At 41.3% G+C, this 19,442-nt stretch overlaps 1 protein-coding gene across 9 annotated transcripts in view; it reads left to right on the top strand.

Moving 5' to 3' along the window:
- The window catches only part of Aak1 (AP2 associated kinase 1), a 186,856-nt gene that overhangs the window by 93,648 nt on the left and 73,766 nt on the right, over nucleotides 1–19,442 (top strand). For all 9 annotated transcript variants that reach the window (XM_070004473.1, XM_070004472.1, XM_070004475.1 and 6 more), the window contains exons 4-5: nucleotides 9,519–9,627; nucleotides 11,933–12,075. In XM_070004473.1, coding sequence (XP_069860574.1) covers nucleotides 9,519–9,627; nucleotides 11,933–12,075 — 252 coding nt within the window. The remainder of the gene's footprint in view (nucleotides 1–9,518; nucleotides 9,628–11,932; nucleotides 12,076–19,442) is intronic.

Here is a 19,442-nt window from a genome sequence, read left to right on the forward strand (position 1 = left end):
CTTGAAGACTTAGTTTTCTGACTTGATGGGCACTGGACCGATTATTCTCTAGAACTAAGTCTTACCTAGGTATCCCTTTTGCCTCATAGTTAATTAGATTTCTAAATCCTTTGCCTTTACTTCTTCCTTTTATTAAATCAGAGTCTCATTTATATAGTGTATCCTGGCATTTAATTTGCTATGTAGACCGAGCTGGTCTTGACCTTGTGATCCTCCTAAGTACTGGGATTGCAGGACTGCATCACCCCATCTTGCCACTGTTTTTTTTTTTTTTTTTTTTTTGGTCAGTCATGGGGCTTGAACTCTGGGCCTGGGTGCTGTCCCTCAGCTATTCAGCTCAAAGCTAGCACAGCGCCACTTCCAGTTTTCTTTTTTCTTTTTTTTTTTTTTTTGTCAGTCATGGGGCTTGAACCCTGAGCCTGGGCGCTGTCCCTCAGCTCTTCAGCTCAAGGCCAGCGCTCTACCACTTGAGCTACAGCGCCACTTCCGGTTTTCTGGTGGTTTATTGGAGATAGGAGTCTCAAGGTCTCTCCTGCCTGGGCTGGCTTTGAACCGAGATCCTCAGCTAGGATTACAGGCGTGAGCCACCAGCGCCGGCCCACTTCCAGTTTTCTGAGTGGTTTATTAGAGATAAGAGTCTCGTGGACTTTCCTGCCCAGGCTGGCAGATCTCAGCCTCCTGAGTAACTAGGATTACAAACGTGAGCCACTGGCGCCAGGCTTCGGTAGGTTCTTGATATAGATTATACTTTTGGTTTCAAGACTAAGAAATCTTTACCTAGCTCTCAATTCTGAATAATTTTTTCTAAATTTTTTTTTATAGTTTCACATTTAAAAATGGTCCACTTTTAGTTATTTGTTTTCTCAGTACTAGAGGTTGAACCCAGAGTCTATATTTGCTAGACAAATGCTCTACTACTTAAGCCACAGCAAGGCTTTTCTAGCCTTATTGTATTGGTTAGAACTGGTGGTACTATATTAAATGTAAGTGAACCACTTGCTTTGTTCCTTGTCTTAGCAGGAAAGCTTTCAGTCTTTTACCACTAAATACAAAGTTTTAGCTTTAGTATTTTGTCATTGAAAGTAAAAATCAATTGGAGGACATTTCCCCTGTATTATATTCCCATTTTCCTAAAAGCTTTTCTTACCCTGAATGGTTGTTGAACTCTGTCAGATGCTTTTTCTGCTCTGATTGGTATGACCATGTGATTTTTCATCTTTAGCGTATTAAAGAAAGGTGATTATTTTGATGTACTTAAAAAAAATTAGCTTGTGTTATTTTGTCAGTGAGATGAGACTTATTTACTTTTCAAATATTCAACCAGTTCTGCCTCTACATAATAATTCATTTGAGGGCTGGGAAGTTGGCTCAGTGGTAGAGTGCTTGCTTTGCATGCATGAGGCCCTGGGTTCGATTCCTCAGCACCACATAAGCAAAAAGAAAAAAGCCGGAAGTGGCGCTGTGGCTCAAGTGGTAGAGCGCTAACCTTGAGCTGAAGAGCTGAGGGACAGTGCCCAGGCCCAGAGTTCAGGCCCCACCACCGGACCCAAAAAAAAAAAAATAATTCATTTGATCATAATCTATATTTTTATATATGGTTAAATTCCATTTACTTATATTTTAGTAAGACTCTTTACATTCGTGTTCTTGATCTTTGTTGGTTTTGCTTTGTTATTTTTTTCTCCCCTGGTTTTTGTATTGAAGTAATAATGGTTTTATACTGGAAATTGGGGAGTATTCCCTACTCTTCAGTGTCCTGGAGAAAATTGTGTAGAATTGGTGATTTCGCATTTGGTAGAATTCTCCTACTATATGGGCGTTGGTGACTTCTTTTTTTTTTTTTTTGTAATTGTTATAGTACCATTCACATTATTTATTTCATAATTAATGAGTTGAGATATTTTGTATTTTGGAGGAACTAGTCTGTTCCATTAAGTTGTTAAATTTATGCTTATGGGATTTTTTTCCTTTGCTTTCATTTCCTACAAATTTTAGATTACAGTCTGATGAGTTTTTAATGCTCCCTCCCTGCTGCTCTGACTTCTTTCAGATGGAAGCTATCCCCAGGACTACCTATCTTTGAGATGTGAAAGGAATTGGAAGGGAATGATATACTTTCTAACATGTTAAAGCTCGTGTGCTAGCAATCAAAGAAGCAGAGTCTGCTCTGAACTTACTTGGGAGGATGGATAGGTGTGTTGTGCCCACTGTGCCACTGTGTTGTGCAAGAACCATCAGTGGTTTCACATTTTATTTTGATAAATGCTATCACTTACTAGGTGCTGATCTGAATCCATTAATACATGTGGAGTGTGTGGCTCTGATAGAAAAATTAGATTCTTTTTTCTGGTGGACATTTGGAAGATGGGACTTCTGATATCTTTACCTGAAGACAAGAAAAGACTTAAGGATTTAGAGCAATGATAAGGAAGATAGAAAGCTCAAGATATGTTAAGCCTTCTTCAGTGTCCACATCTCCTAGTCCAGATGGATTAAATTCTCCTTGAGCTTTATAATACTGACATTGAACAACTCTCAGTGGGGTTTGAAATGTTGCTTAGAACAGAAGAAAGATCCGGTGAATCAAGCCAGGAAAATATTGCATATTCCAAAAGGGGTGGAAAGCAGGTTTGGTACAGTAGGGTAGGTGCCCAGGATTTATATGAGATAAGCATCTGTAGCAAATTTTTCTAAGTTGATGCTATCTTTAATGTAAGAAAGTTGATTTGTGGCTGAGCGCTGGTGGCTCATACCTGTAATCCTAGTTACTCAGAAGGCTGAGATCTGGGGATCACGGTTCAAAGCCAGCTGAGCAGGAAAAGTCTGTGAGACTCTTATCTCCAATAAACCACTCAGAAAGCTGGAAGTGGTGTTGGGGCTCAAGTGTTAGAGTGCTAGCCTTGAACTGAAGAGCTGAGGAACAGCACCCAGGCCCAGAGTTCAAGCCCCATGACAAAAGAAAGAAAGAAAAGAAAGAAAGAAAGAAAAAGAAAGAAAGAAAGGAATGAATTAGTTGATTTGTGTATTTTCAAGGAAGAAAGTTGATTTGTGTATTTTCATAACTCATTGTTTAAATTTGCCTTAAAAATGGAAGAAAGGGAGTGGAAAACGGAGAAGAAAAATGATAAGTGGCTCTCTACATGTGATGGGGATAGGAGTACCAAATAATTGTCTCGTGGTGTATAATATTTGAATGCTAATGTATTACCTACCAAGCAAAATAAAATAAGATGTTATGCTATTTGTTTGTTATTTGGATAAGTAACAAGGGAGCCAAACAACCTGGTTCAATAAAAGCACAAGGCCTATTGCCTACATTATGTTGTTGTTTTCGAAGTTTTGAAATAGGGAACTCAGAGGGTACAGTAAATCCAATCTCTGAATTTTGATCAATTGTTGACAAGCATACTCACCAGAGATCTGCAAGGAAGGTGGGGAATTTAGGCTGGTTATTTATACAGTTAGATATAATTATTACAGATTATAAGGAGTTTTGATCAATGACTTGATATTGAGTTGCAGAAACTTTTTTAGTAAAAGGCACCATGGCTTACCATTAGCTTTATGTTATTGTACATTTAATGAATGACTCAATTGTAGACATAGAAGACACCTTTGTCAATTATGTAAGTAATATAAAGTTAGAAAATACAATAGCTGCCGGGCGCTGGTGGCTCACGCCTGTAATCCTAGCTACTCAGGAGGCTGAGATCTGAGGATCGCGGTTCAAAGCCAGCCCGGGCAGGAAAGACTGTGAGACTCTTATCTCCAATAAACCACCAGAAAACCGGAAGTGGCGCTGTAGCTCAAGTGGTAGAGCGCTCGCCTTGAGCTGAAGAGCTGAGGGATAGCGCCCAGGCCCAGAGTTCAAGCCCCACGACCAACCAAAAAAAAAAAAGAAAATACAATAGCTACCATGAGTGATAAAATGTTCCTTGTAGACTGGAGCAATGGACTGATTCTAATGATATGAAATAACAAGGTTATTTTATTTTTAATCAACTTTATCAGTATAATTCAGGGCAGGCAGAGATTAAAGAAGCATGACTTAAATATTTAAATCATCAGTTAACTCAATATGAATGTGTAGTGTGATGTGACTGCCAAATAAGAAAAAGATGTAGTCTTTAGCTACACTAATAGAATTATAGAAGGTGTAATTCATGAGTCACACTAGGCCTAAAGTATTTCACTCATTTCCCAGGTCTATTCTTATTTTTTTTTAATGCAGACAGCACACATAAGTGCAGAAGCTGCCAAAATGGTCTTGTTAAAAAAAAGTGGGAGGGCTAGGAAGGTGGCTCAGTGGTAGAGTGCTTGCTTTGCATGCATGAGGCCCTGAGTTCGATTCCTTAGCACCACATAAGCAGAAAAAGCTGGAAGTGGCTCTGTGGCTCAAGTGGTAGAGCGCTGGCCTTGGGCTGAAGACTGAGGGTCAGCTCCCAGGCCTTGAATTTCCTCGGGCAGGAAAGTCCATGAGACTCTTTTTTTTTTTTTTTTTTTGGTCGGTAGTGGGGCTTGAACTCTGTCTGGGCCTGACCGCTGTCCCTGCGCTCTTCAGCTCAAGGTGAGCACTCTACCGCTTGAGCCACAGCACCACTTCCAGTTTTCTAGTGGTTTATTGGAAATAAGAGTCTCACGAACTTTCCTGCCCAGGCTGGCTTTGAACTGCGATCCTCAGATCTCAGCCTCCTGAGTAGCTAGGATTACAGGCATGAGCCACCGGCATCCGGCTACCATAAGACCCTTATCTCCAGTAAACCACCAGAAAACCAGAAGTGGCACTGTGGCTCAGGTGGTAGAGTGCTAGCTTTGAGCGGAAGAGCTGAGGGACAGCACCCAGGCCCAGAGTTCAGGCCCCATGACTGAGTCCCCCTTCCCCCCCACCTAAAAAAAAGTGGGAATGTTTAATGTAAAAATGAGGAGACTTACAGTGTTAATAATACTGTTTTACCTGTTTAGGAGGTGAAAAAGTATACTAGACTACTTTTGCTTTAGAGAGGACAGTAGCAGGCAAAAGATTCCTATTGCATAAAAGGTTAAAAAAATATCATTACTAGTATTTTGTTTTGTTTTGGTGCCACCAGTAGGGCTTTGAATTCAGCTTTTTTGGACATAGCTGGTGCTCTACCACATGAATCATGCCTTTAGTCCTGCGTTTTTGCTGCTTAATTGGAGATAGAGTTTCCCAAGAAGAAATAGACTTTTCACAAGCTGTAGTCCTAAGAGCCCAGCTTTCTAAGGGTTAACAGGAGTGATCACTAGTACCTGGCCTAAAAAATTTTCAATTCTGAAAAGGGACAATTTATTTAGATGTGATGCATAAGAACCTACTGTGTAACCAAAGATAATAAAGATCTGTACTTTTTTTTTTTTTTTGCAGTCATGAGGTTTGAACTCAGGGCATAGATTCTATCCTTGAGGTTTTTTGTTCAAGGCTAGTGCTTTGCCACTTTGACCATAGCACCACTTCTGGTGTTCTGGTGGTTAATTGGAGATAAGAGTGTCATGGACTTTCCTGCCCAGGGTGGCTTTGAACTGCGATCCCTAGATCTCAACCTCCTGAGAAGTTAGAATTACAAGGGTGAGCCTGTATAATTTTTGTGAGGAGTATTTAAGTCTTCATCTGGTTTTGTTTTGTTTTGTTTCTTTTTTGGTTAGTCGTGGGGGCTGAACTCTGGGCCTGGGCACTGTCCCTCAGCTCTTCAGCTCAAGAATAGCGCCCTACCCCTTGAGCCGCAGTGCCACTTCTGGCTTTTTCTGCTGATGTGGTACTGAGGAATCGAACCCAGGGCCTCATGCATGCGAGGCAAGCACTCTACCATTGAGCCACCTTCCCAGTCTCTTCGATCTGTTTTGAGTTAACTTTTGTACATGTGTAAGGTAAGGACTAAAATTCCTTGTTTTACATGTGGATATCCATTTGTTACAACACCACTTTTTGAAAAGACCATTTGTTGCCCATTGAGTTGTCTTTTGACACCCATGTCAAAAGTATAAGTGCTATTTAAAGGTTTTGTGCCAAAATATAAATCAATGAACTATTTCCTCATAGATAAAAACTCAGAAAGAGAAAAATTACCTTAGTGGTTTGAGTTACATCTTGAAGCAAGTTTTCTATTTCCTTACGGATGGGTAACAGTTTATAACCAGCAAGATATGCACATCACACTTGGAATAGCAGCACTGCTGTAGATCTTTCCTATTTTAACTATCACTGGCCAGCATCAGGGGTATACACTTGTTAGAAACTGAGAACTTCATGTTCTATCCCAGGGCTAGTAGATTAGAATTTGCCTTTTTCAAGGTCCCCAGAGAATTCATAATGTGTATTAAAATCTTACCAAGGTGTTCTAAAATCATACTCTGGATGACCTTAGAGATCTACTTAGTAAGTACATGATTAACTAATGAGTAAGACTTTGGAAAGGAGAATAAATTAATGTAGGGAAGAGAAAAATGCTTAGGACTTTATGTATCAGAAAAGCTCAGTAGGGTCTCCAATAGAACGCCAGAGCTAGCCCAGATCTCAGTGTTTATTTTACTGAACTTAGTGTTTGTTTGCCTGTGAATAATCCCTCTTAAAGGAAATTTAGGGCTGTGAAGAGAGGAAGAAGGGAATAGTAAAGCAGTAAAAGATTTTTACAAAGGTACCCTATAGGAAACTAATTTCAGATTTTAGAAACTAATTTCAGATTTTAAAACTGTTTTCCTTCCTTTAGTTTAAGAAGCTAAAATTCAATTAATGGGGTCTGTGGAATTATACTGTCATCCTAGAAGTAGCAGAACAGTCAGGTCATTAAACCAGAAAACTCTGAGTGTTTGAATGGGGAATCAAAGCAGATAAACGTACTCCTTTGGAAATTTACTATCTGAAAGTGCAAGCACTATTGACATCAGGAATTGTAAGTATTGAATTGAAATTCCAAGGAAGAGCAAGTTACTTACACACAAACAGAAATAAGTTACTTATATACAATTCTCATTTTTATTATTGTATTAAGTTGCTAGTCCCAGTCATAAGGATTCTGCCTTCATGATTTAATCACTTCCTTGAAGCTCCGTCCTTTTAATACTATTATAATAGTGGATATGTAAGTTCCAATGTGGATTTTTGGAGAGGATATAAATGTTCAAACCATAGCATGGCTCTTTCAGAATTGTTTTTTCTTTCAGAGTCTTCATGAGTACTTTGAGGGACTGGGTTAACTCAGAAGCAATATTGCTGACTTTAAAAAAAATAGTTAAATGTAGAGATGTTAGTTTTTCATTCTTCCTTGTGGAAACTGGTTATCAATGGTTGGTGAAGAGATAGAAAAGCAGAGGGGGAAGATAGAGAAGTTGAGCTCTGAAATATTTTGTTTATAAAGCTTGAATTCTAAGTACTTTTTCCAGCCTCATTGTTGCCCTAGTATATGCTGTAAGACTGGTTCATCAAGCTTCTCTTTCTTGTCCTGTACATTTTAAAAAAATACGTTATTTATTGTAAAAATACTGTACAGAGGAGTTGTCCTGTACAGTATTCTTTTTTTATTTTTATGTCGATCATGGGGCTTGAACTCTGGCTTGGGTGCTGTCCCTCTGCTCTTCAGTTCAAGGCTAGCGCTCTACCACTTGAGCCACAGGGTCACTTCGGTTTTCTGGTGATTTATTGGAGATAAGTCTCATGGACTTTCCCACCCAGGCTGGCTTTGAACCATGATCCTCAGATCTCAGCCTCCTGAGTAGCTAGGATTACAGGCATGAGTCACTGGCATCCAGTGAAGACCTTGTTCTTTAACAAAAGTGAAGCTATGGATCTGAACTCACTTGATCTCCCTGTCCTTGTCCCTGTCTCTCTCCCCTCTCCCTCTCCTGTCCTTCTTCCGGTCTCCTCTTCCTCTCCCACTCCCCTATCCTTCCTACCTCCCTCTTCCTCTCGCCTTTCTTTTCTCCTTCCCTGTCTGTTGTGCTTAGGTTTAAACTCAGGGTCTTATACTTGATAGGTTAGTGCTGTATCACTTGAACCATGCCCCCCATTCTTGAGTTCCCCTTTTCTTTATCCTTAATTCAGTATGTTCACCATCATTGCCTGCTTCTTGTCAGGAGAATAATTATCCTGAGGTCAATTCCTTTAATAATACTCTTGATTACTACCTTTACCAATAAGACTGTTCCATCAACTTCCATTACCTTCTGTATCTTAAGGCTTTCTTCTGGTTTTTACACTCGCCAGTGTTCAGTTTCCTTCATCTTGAAAGTTCCTTCCCTCAGTGCTGCTGCTTTCTTAAGTACAGATGTTATGGAAATGTAACCTATATTCATTGGTGTTGCTTGCACAAGTGTAACTTATACCTCTGAAACTATTCTTACATAAGTCTTTAGAGACTTCCATGGTTAGCTTTCTACCTTTGTCTTTGTTTTAAGAGGTCCTCTATTTAGTACTCAGTAGTCATTCTTAACCCATCATTCATAGGAAAGGGCTCAAAAGTTTTAAACTTTAGGACTCAGCATTCAAGTGCACTCATTTGATGCTGTTGAGTTTACTCTAGTAATTTCAGATTGAAAGAGATGTCTCTTGTAACAACTGAATTTCCTATGAGGGTAATAGTAGCTTCTATCATTCTCACGGTCCACACTGCCAAGTTTGTATGGTAGTTTTCACGCAACTACATATTTTATATTCCCCCTGTTAGGGTTTTAAATCAAAAAGCAATTTCTAAAAATAATTTTTAAAAAATTCTTACTGTATTTGTAATAAAAATCATAATACCAAGTTTTCTTACTTGATCTTTTCCCAACTTAGTTCTTAATTGACCTTGGATTTGAATATCATCATTACAGAGATATGATTTTAGAGTCATTGAAAAGACTATCTCAGATTGTGAGGCCCTGACAAACTAGAGGTTCTCAGTAAATATTGATTGGAAGAGTGTATTCTGTGAGCAGCTCTGAGAGATTACATGTACTTCTAACTGATGCCTCAGCAAAATTCTGAAGTCTGGATACTATTGTAGCCCCTCAAAACTTGGTAAAGTAGTTATTCTTTTTTATATATTTTCCAAAGTGTGAAAACAAATATGACATCCTTAAAAGTCAAGTTGAATTTACTTTTTCTTCTACAATCAGGAAAAGCATCAGGTTTGGGGAGTGGGGAGGTGGTATTAAAATTAACACATTGAAATAGCTCATCCCTTTTCTCTTAATTCCTCAATAGAATTTCTGCAGATGCAAATGTTTGCTTTCTGGCTTGCATGGGGCACTGAGGCAGCAAAAAAGAAGGCATTTTATCTATGTGCACTTGATACGTCAATTTAGGTTCTGGGGTATGCTGTGATTCAGTAAGACAGTGGAACTCAGCTGGAGATTTGTCCATGAATCAGAGAACATTGGAAAACTATTTTGTAGATTTAACCCCTTGACACTGTTGGTATTGTCTATGTGTATTTAAATTACTTGTGTTAATAGAATTGACTGGTTAATTCTGTCCCTTTTGGGTGTCTGTAACTGACAACATGTTTCCCAATTCTTTTTCACAGAGGGACCTGTCAGGACACAAGAACATTGTGGGTTACATTGATTCTAGTATCAACAATGTGAGTAGCGGTGATGTATGGGAAGTTCTCATTCTGATGGACTTCTGTAGAGGTAGGTATATGAACCATACCCTTCAACTCTTTCTCCAGCACTTTGTCATGGGCAGGGGATCACATTATCTAATACGCATTGCACAGTATAATATCTTGTTCTGGTTTTACAGGTAGGAAAACAAAGCAATTAAAAAGAGATAGAGCTGGGTGCTGGTGGCTCATGCTTGTAATCATAGCTACTCAGGAGTCTAAGATCTGAGGAACATGGTTCAAAGCAAGCCCAGGCAAAAAGAGACTGTTAGCTGCAATTAACCACCAGAAAACCAAAAGTGGAGCTATGGCTCAAAGTGGTAGACCACTAGCCTTGAGCAAAAGAACTCAAAGACAGTGGGCTGGGAAGGTGGCTCAGTGGTAGAGCGCTGCCTTGCATGCCTGAGGCCCTGGGTTCGATTCCTCAACACCACATAAGCAAAAAGAAAAAAGCCAGAAGTGGTGCTGTGGCTCAAGTGGTAGAGCGCTAGCCTTGAGCTGAAGAGCTGGGGGACAGCGCCCAGGCCCAGAGTTCAGGCCCCACGACTGGACCCAAAAAAAAAAAAAAGAACTCAAAGACAGCACCCAGGCCTGAGTTTAAGCCCCACAACTGACAAAGAGATAAGAGAGAGAAAGAGAGAAAGAGAGAGAGAGAGAGAATCTGCTGTTTCCTGAGTTACTCTTTTTTTTTTTTTGCCAGTCCTGGGGCTTGAACTCAGGGCCTCAGCACTGTCCCTGAGCTTCTTTTGCTCAAAGCACACTTCAGGCTTTTTCTGTTATATGCCTACAGTGGCACTGAGAACTAGAACCCAGGGCTTCATGCATGCTAGACAAGTACTCTACTAAGCCACATTCCCAGCCTTCTTAGTTATTCTTGTAATAGCAAGAGCACGTGACATAAACAATTGAAAATGATGCATAAAACAAAACTCCATTTTATTAGGTTTCAGAAGGTTTAGTTGTGTGTATAAAAGAGACTTTATGAGAATGAATGTATTCTTCATGGTGCTTTAAAACAAATAATGAAGGCACATAATAAAGGCCTAATTACAGATGGCCTAGAGAAGCAGTATGGCCTCCTCCTTCCCTTTCTTTTGTCTTCTCTTCTCCATTCACACTACCATCTGTGTTATGATGTGAAACAACATTTTTTTGTCTAATGGAGATGACTCTTGACTCTTTGCCCTGGAGCTCTATTCCTAATAAGGCTGCGTTCTTGTGATACTGCTCTTAGCCATGGAGTTCAATTGTTGAAAGCTTGAATTTTCAAACATTTATCTTGAGAAGTCTGTGTTGTAGCATGAATGTGTTCAGAGTTGACTGTACTGCCTATAACCATTGTTTGGTGGTTTGGCTTTTTTTGGTCTTAGCAGCTGCCAACTATAAGCCTAGGTTATTGCCTTTCTGTTTAGTACTGTTTTGTAATTGTCCTTAGTTTTACTTTTTTCTTGTAAATTATATGTTTCTTACTCCCAAAATATGTGTGTGTGTGTGTGTGTGTGTGTGTGTGTGTGTGTGTGTGTGTGTGTGTGTGTGTGTGTGTGTGTGTGTGTGTGTGTGTGTGTGTGTGTGTTTCTGGCATCCAAATCCATGACTTACTGCATACTAGGCAGGTTCAATACTTCTGAGCAGCACCCAAGTCCTCAAAAGATTATATTAAACAGTAATCTCAGATTTTGTATTAACAAATTGATTTTGTAAGGTACTACCAAATTTGAATTTGACAGTTTATTTCTTCAGTTCTTTTGAGACAATACAATGTTTAGAGAACAGGTAAGAGGAGGAACTAGATACTTTTTAAGAGTGGTCATCAGGCGTTTGGTTCTGGAGATGAAATGTTGATGTAGCAGTTCTACAGCTAAGCAGTAAGAAATGAAACCAGAGACTAAGCTCTTCCTAAAGTACAGACTGTACTGCTGATAGTCTTCTTCCTGCCTGCTGGGTCTATTGTGTTATTTCATTCTTAGTCAAGGATATAGCAGTTAGAGGCTATGGCCCCATTGAGTGCACAATGGGGACAGTATAATCAGACAACTATAACAGGACCATCTTCTCAGTTCTGTTACTAATCTTGAAGACATAATGAGGGCAGCTCACATCTGCAGTGCTTTTGAAAAATGTAGAAACTGTCTTGATGTATCAAAGGAGACACTGGATTGGAGAAAGGCAAAGCTCAAGCTTTGTGTCCAGATATCTGTGGTTTTAGGCCTAGCTCAGCTAGTGATCTGCTCTGTTACTTTAATCTTTGCTCCCTTTGACAGCCATTCATTCTCTTGGTCTAAGGTACAGGTCTGCCTGTTTATAACCTCTCCTGTGCTCTATACCCTTCTCAGGAGGTCAAGTTGTAAACCTGATGAACCAGCGTCTACAAACAGGCTTTACAGAGAATGAAGTACTTCAAATATTCTGTGATACCTGTGAAGCTGTTGCCCGCTTGCATCAATGCAAAACTCCTATTATCCACCGTGACCTGAAGGTAACAGACCACATAAGTTTGGCTGATCATTCTTGGGGATGGAGTGTAGGTTTTAACAGGGATGAGAAAGAAATACAAGGGATGGTCCCTAATTCTAAGCCTGCATTGTGCTTAGGAAGAGAAAATACAAAGAAAAAAGTAGAGTACAGGCGATGGTTTTGTTATTTAAATAGTTGCCAGAAATGGTTTAAATTATCAAATGCCTGAATTCATGTTGTTCTGTTTTTCTTGGTATACTCACAAATTCACTTAGACTTGATGCAGAAAGTAATGAAGTACAAAACCCTGTTTTAGAAAGTGATAAATAACATATGGTCAGATACTGGAACTGGTGGTACATGTGTGGTCAGAGGAAAAAAAAAATGAAGAACAGAGAGCAGAGAATATTCTGTTTCTCCAGACAGAGAGCAGAGCCGGGGGCACTACCTGCAGAAGGGAACAGCAAAGTATGTGGAAATGAGGAGGTAGGTAAAGGCAGGCACATGGCCAGTTGTAGACCAGGCAAGGGTAACCAAAGGCCACTACTCTAAATATGGGTTGAAACTTTATTTCTAGCCTTTAACAATAAATAAAGTCTTTTGTTAAATCCTATTAGCATGTACATTAGTTAGCTTTTCATTACTGTAATAAGTACACAAGATAATCAACTTACAAAGAAGAAAAGTTTTGTTTGGGCTCACAGGTTTAGTGCCTTCAGTCTACAATCAATTGACACTGTTGCTTTTGGGCCTATTGCAAGGCAGCACATCATGGCAGAAGTATGATTGTAGAATGAAGAGAAAGGAAAAGACCAAGGTCCCACAATCCTCAAGGGCTTGCCTTCGGTAATTTAAAGACTTCCAGGAGGCCCAAACTTTTTTTTTTTTTTTTTTGTCGGTCGTGGGGCTTGAACTCTGGGCCTGGGCGCTGTCCCTCAGCTCTTCAGCTCAAGGCCAGCGCTCTACCACTTGAGCTAAAGCGCCACTTCCGGTCTTCTGGTGGTTTATTGGAGATAGGAGTCTCACGGTCTCTCCTGCCCGGGCTGGCTTTGAACCTCGATCCTCAGATCTCAGCCTCCTGAGTAGCTAGGATTACGGCGTGAGCCACCAGCGCCCGGCAAAGGCCCAAACTATTCAAGGTTCCACCCATCCCACCAGTAGCACCAAAGTGCTGAAAAACCTTTAGCACATGGACCTTTGGGGGATTTTCCAGATCCAAACTGTAATACATGTTATTTTTTCTTTTTTTCTTTGGTCTGAGACCAGGACTTGAGCTTTTGCTCATTGGCTAGAGCACTACCAGCTGAGCCAGGACTCCAACCCCACATATGCATTTTTAAATAGGAAGTAGTACCAGTATTTAAAGACCTGACTTATACCTGCTGCCTCCCTTGGAGAAGAGTTTGTGAAGGACACAGAAATGAAGAAGTGTGGCTATGACCCTTGTGATCCTGGACCTCTCTGTAATCCCATTCTCCCCTATTTTTACCTGCAATTAGTTGTACATATTTTATGGGCTGCAGTGTGATATTTCATGATATCTTGTGAGATTTCATGTTTTCACTCCAATTCTATACAAATGTGTGTAAGTGAGAGAGAGCGAGAGAGCGTATGTGTGTGTGTGTGTGAGAGAGAGAGAGAATGTACACATGATACCAACAGAATTTTAAGTGCTAGGAGAGATGACGGTAGGCAGAGGCAGCTTCCTCCATAATGCCAAGTGCAAAAGGATACTTTCCTGACTCTGTCTTACTCTCCCTATTGCCTTTGGCTCCTTTGAGACTGTCAGGACCTCTGAAGCGGCAAGTTTTTCCCACAACATTTCCCAGGTTCCTTGGCTTATTTTTCCACTTAGCCTCTTTGAGCTTCAGTTTCCTATAAAAATAGAAATAACAGGGGCTGCTTTGGTAGATGTATTGTGTCAATCTCAAGGCACATTCTAGCATAGCCAATATCTGGGAGAAAGTAGAGCTTTTAGAGTATTCTTATGCTTCTTTGTTTATTTTCAGTGGTACTAGGGTTTGAACTCAGCCTCATGTTTTCTTTATTTTGGGGGGGAGGGAGGGTCCTGTTGTGGGGCCTGAACTCTGGGCCTGGGCGCTGTCTCTCAGCTCTTCAGTTCAAGGCTAGTGCTCTATCACTTGAGCCACAGCGCCACTTCCGGCTTTTTTTTTTTTGCTTATGTAGTGCTGAGGAATCGAACCCAGGGCCTCATGCATGCAAGGCAACGCTCTACCACTGAGCCACCTTCCCAGCCCCCAGCCTCATGTTTTCTAGGCAAGTGCTTTTAACCACTTCTAACCCTGTTTTGTTTTAGCTATTTTTAAGACAGGGTCTCATGGTTTTTGCCTACACCATGATCCCTATACCTCTGCTTCCTGCCTAACTAGGACTAGTGTGTAACACTGCGGGTGACACAGCTTGTTTTTGAGATAGGGTCCTTCTAACCCACCCCACCCCCAAGATGGCCTCATACTATGATCCTCATACCTCTGCCTCCTGTGTACTATGATTATAGGCAGGCACCACTAGGCCTGAACCACTATTTCTTTTTTTGGGGGGCGGGGGGAGGGTCCAGTCGTGGGGCCTGAACTCTGGGCCTGGGCGCTGTCCCTCAGGTCTTCAGCTCAAGGCTAGTGCTCTACCACTTGAGCCACAATGTCACTTCCAGCTTTTGTCTTTTTGCTTATGTGCTGAGGAATTGAATCCAGGGCCTCAGCATGCAAGGCAAGTGCTCTACCACTGAGCCACCTTCCCAGCCCCTGGACCACTATTTCTACGCTTATAAATAAAGTCCTTATTTTAACTTTTTTAAAAACATTTGTTGGATTAAATGAAGTCTAGATTATGATCATATCCTTCCTGCCAAAGATAGGTACCGGGTTTGTGTTTTCTTACAGAATAGCCATGCTCCTTGGTGTGGCAGTGGTATAGCTGGAAGGTGTTGATCAGCACCACTTGGGATGGAACCCTGAGGTACAGAGCTCAGTGCATTACGTGGAGTTACAGAGTAAGTCAGTGGAGGGTGAAGGCAGCAAGGCTTCAGAATCCTTTTCCTTAGCAGTTGGCAAGGTGTTTAACTGAAAGCAGAGGTCAGGGCACTGACATGAGCCAAGAGCTGCAGACTCCATTCTTCACATTTTGGAGGAGTTGCACAGTGTAGGCCCACATTTCTGGGTTCTGCAGTTGTGTTTTTTTCGATACTGAAGCACTGTCATGCATGCTGTGGTTTGCCTGTTGGTGGTTTGGGAGGCTTTCTGTGCCTGGGAAATAGTGTGAACATGACTGTGGGAGGAGGCCTGAACTGTAAGTGTCACTGAGAAGCACTTATGATTGTTGTTTGGAGTCTGTTGTTTTGATTGAAGCTTTCTACTCCCCCAAACAGTCACTCTCGATGCTTTCATTTGTGTGTTTCCTTTTTGTTCATTTCTACTAATAGTATGCTGTGACAGTAGCATCTGCCTGCTGTACCCTAGTTTCCCAGGGTCTGAGGGAAAAGTCCCCATGTACCTGCTTTCCTGCTCTGTCATTGTATCACCGAGCCTTGGCCATGTTGATCTCCATGTCACTGCTAGGACCAGTCACCACAGTCCTGGTAGCCAGAGCTAAGATGCTCCTATTGTCTAGAGAAAGTGCTGGGTCTTTCTGGGAGAGCATGATGTCTACCTGCAAGAAGATAGCACCGTGCTTAGAAATCAGTGGGACTCAGGTAGGGCATAGACAGGTCTGCAGTACAGCTGGTGATCCAGGGTCACTGTGTGGGGTCAGCTCATTCACAGGGCTCCTTTTGCCCTTCCTACTTACCATGTGTGTGGTCTTTCTCTGCAATTCCATGTAGGATAGGAGCTAAAAGTTGTTTCTATCCTTAGCTTATATTCTAAAAATAACCATGACAGAGTACTATTCTATGATGTTCTCTCCTCAAACACATTATTGTAACCCTTTAGTTATTACCCTCACTTTTTATTTACCTGATGAAAGATTAAAAGTCATTATTGCAGATCATGGGGGATAGATCTGAGAAGGTCACTTTAAACCAGCTAGAAAGACTGTGGCTGTCCTACTTAGCTATGTAGGTGATCAACCAGAACAAAGATCAAGGCTCTTCACTACCATCCCCAGGCTTTTGGTTTTGTTTTGTTGTATTACTTATTGCACTTAGGAAAGGAGACAAAAGGGTTAAGGCTTAAGGGTATAGTCATAGGTGTCACCTTGGTGATTTTGATCTCATGAAATGATATCATAAAGATACTTGTTCCAGTTTTAGAAACACAGGTTGGAAAGCCTGCATTCATCTAACCCTTTTAAGTTTTTCAGTGGTAATAAATTCTCTGAAATGCTTCATTGCTGTGCCTGTTTGGTCAGTAGAAGGTAGCTTTCCAGGCCTTTTAGCTATGGCTATGAGCAATGTTTGGGAGTGACAACCTAGTAGGCTGAGCTTAAGCTGATAGACTGAGAAATAAGGTCAGTAGCATTGCACTCAAAGAGCTGAGATATTCAAGCTGTTGTAAGCAATGGTAACCAGCCTAAGGCTTATATCCATCTGTTTGGAGCTTTGCTAAAATCAAATCACTGTGTACACTCTCAAAAGTTTTCAGAAAATGGCTGTGAATACCAGTTCTCTACCTCCTTGATCCTTTACTTTCTGTCTTAACATCCTGTCTTCCTTTTTTCCTTTCCATCTCTGTTAGCTGTACCTTTAGACCCAGTCCTGGTTACTGGTGCTGACCTAGTGCCTAGTACTAGGTGCTGGTGGCGCACACTTGTAATTCTAGGTACTTAATAGATTGAGGTCCAGAGGATTAGAGTTCCAAACCAGCCCAGGCAGAAAAGTTCACAGACTCCATTTCTAAAATATCCAGTAAAAGTCTATACTGGAGGCTTTGCTCAAGTGGAAGAGTACTTTCCTTGGTCCACTTTCAGAGTCTTCCCTTTCACTTTTGCTCCCCCCTTCTTCACCTTCTTCACAGTTTGAGCTGCCATGCTCATTCACTGCAAATGTGCCTTAGCAGGGCGTGTGTGTGTGTGTGTGTGTGTGTGTGTGTGTGTGTGTGTGTGTGTGTGTGTGTGTGTGTGTGTGTGTGTGTGTGTGTGTGTGTGTGTGTGTGTGTGTGTGTGTGTGTGTGTGTGTGTGTGTGTGTGTTCACTGAGTTGGCTTACTTCTCTTGCCTCTCTACTAAGGGGAACAGTAGGATTTTGTAATGATCACATTAGCTACTGTAAAAGTACATGGGACATTGTTGGGCTATTTATGAGCTGCTAATACCATAATTAGTAATAGTATCATTCTTTCCTCTGTACTTTGTTCCTGTGATTTGTTTTATTTATCAGCGGTCTTTACTTCCTTCCTGCTAGGCTTTACACTGTCTCATCCCCATAGCATTGCCAGACCTGATCTATAATATGTTCTGTCCACATATTCAGCTTCTTTTGCAGTACCAATGCTGAGGACAGTGCTGGACAAGCCTTACTGGCTTGCCTCCATGCCTCAGAGACCTCCAGCACATTCCAGCACATGCCCATCTCAAGGCCAAGATGCTAACAATTCTCAGCTCAACTGCTTTTTCCTCTGTAGCTGCTCCTTCCTCATTCAGATCTCTGCTCCCCTCCCTCCCTGACTGTACTATTGAAAGTGGTATCCCTTTCACTTACATATATTTAACCTGTAGAATCTTTTTATAGCTCTTGTCACTACTGGATGATTATAATTACTTTTTTTTTTTTTTTTGTCTGTCTTGCGGCCTGAACTCTGGGTCTGGGCGCTGTCCCTCAGCTCTTCAGCTCAAGGCTAGCACTCTACCACTTGAGCCATAGCTCCACTTCTGGCTTTTTCTACTTATATGGTTCTGAGGAATAGAACCCAGGGTCTCAAGCATGCAAGGCAAGCACTCTACCACTAAGCCACCTTCCCAACCTGATTATAATTACTTTCTTCTTATCCACAGCTGGACTACAGGCTCTACAGACAATGAACTTTTCATTTCACATGTAGTAGGAATTTAAACATATTTCTTTCATAGGTGAATGATTTACAGTTTGATTTTTTTTTCATGCTACAGGGGCTGAACTCAGGTTCTTGTGCTTGCTAGGCAGGCACTTTCCCATTTGAGCCATGCCCCAGCCATTTTTGCTTTATTTTCTTTTCATATAGGCCCGTGTATTTGTTTTGTTTTGCACAGTTGACCTCACTGTGTAGCTGGGCTTTCAGGCATTAACCATCACATCCAGCTAATTTGTTGAGATAGTTGCTCATTAACTTTTTGTGTAGGCTGCTTTAAAAGGACAGACTTCCTGATTTCTGCCTTGCAAGTAGCACAGTAGGTGTGGGACCATGCCTGGCTAGAGTTTTTGCAACTTTATTCTGCAAATGAGAAACAAGAATTTGGCCAAGGTTAAGCATCAAAAACAGCTTTCAGGCTCAGGAGCAGTGGCTCATGCCTATAATCCCATCTCCCAGGGCTGTGGCAGGGGGTGCAGAAATCAAGAAGATTGGAGTTTGAGGTTAGCCAAGGCAAGAAGACCCTTTTTCCATTTCAGCCAATAGCTGGGTGTGATGTTTTGTGCCTATAGTCCCAACCATGTGGAAAGCATGAATTGATGACAGATCATGGTCCAGATTAGCCTAAGAAAAAGTTTCCCAGGAAAACCTGAAAGACATGGCTCATGTAGTATGCCTAACTAACAAGCATGTGGCTATAAGTTTAAAACTCAGTAGGGGTTCCTGCAGAAAAAAAAATTGGGGGCGTGATCTGCTCTCCATGTTCTGTGTTGTTACCACACACCATATTTGGTGTCAAGTGTTCTGGGTGATGGTCATGATGGCGGGCAGCAGTAGTGACCAACTAGGCTCTGGGGTTTTCAGAAGAGCTACAAACTACAGAAACCACTGAGAGAGGGTAGAAAATGCAGCGGTCACTAAGGCAGCTGCTGCCAACTGATTTCACCTTCATAATCTTCTCTGATCCTCCCAGTGAATGAGCAGAGTCTCAAGCACAGGGATTACGTTTTTATCAGGCCAGTAATGTGCCTTGTTTTTATTCTGTCCTCTATCTGCTTAGTTCTCCTCTTTCCCCAAGCAGTGATTCTGGTTGCCAGCTACCTTGTTTATGCTTTCCTGTGAATTAACTTTTCAGAGTTCTAGATGTACATTCAAGCATTCTCAGTGTAGAAGCTGACACACGTGTGGCTTCACATAAGCCCTGTATAATGTTTGAGGCGAGGAGGATCATCTTGGTGATTGATGCTGAGTAAATCATTTCATCAGCAATGTGGAGGGCCCTTGGTACGTGTAAGGTACTGAAATAGATGCTGTGGGTGATATATAAGCTTATTATTTTGTCCTCCCCTCAAAGGCATGAATAGATGGATCCTGGTTCAGGGTAGCCTGAG

Source organism: Dipodomys merriami, unplaced genomic scaffold (genome assembly GCF_024711535.1).
Source record: "Dipodomys merriami isolate MVZ:Mamm:240054 unplaced genomic scaffold, mDipMer1.0.p SCAF_63, whole genome shotgun sequence".
NCBI classification, from domain to species: Eukaryota; Metazoa; Chordata; class Mammalia; order Rodentia; family Heteromyidae; genus Dipodomys; species Dipodomys merriami.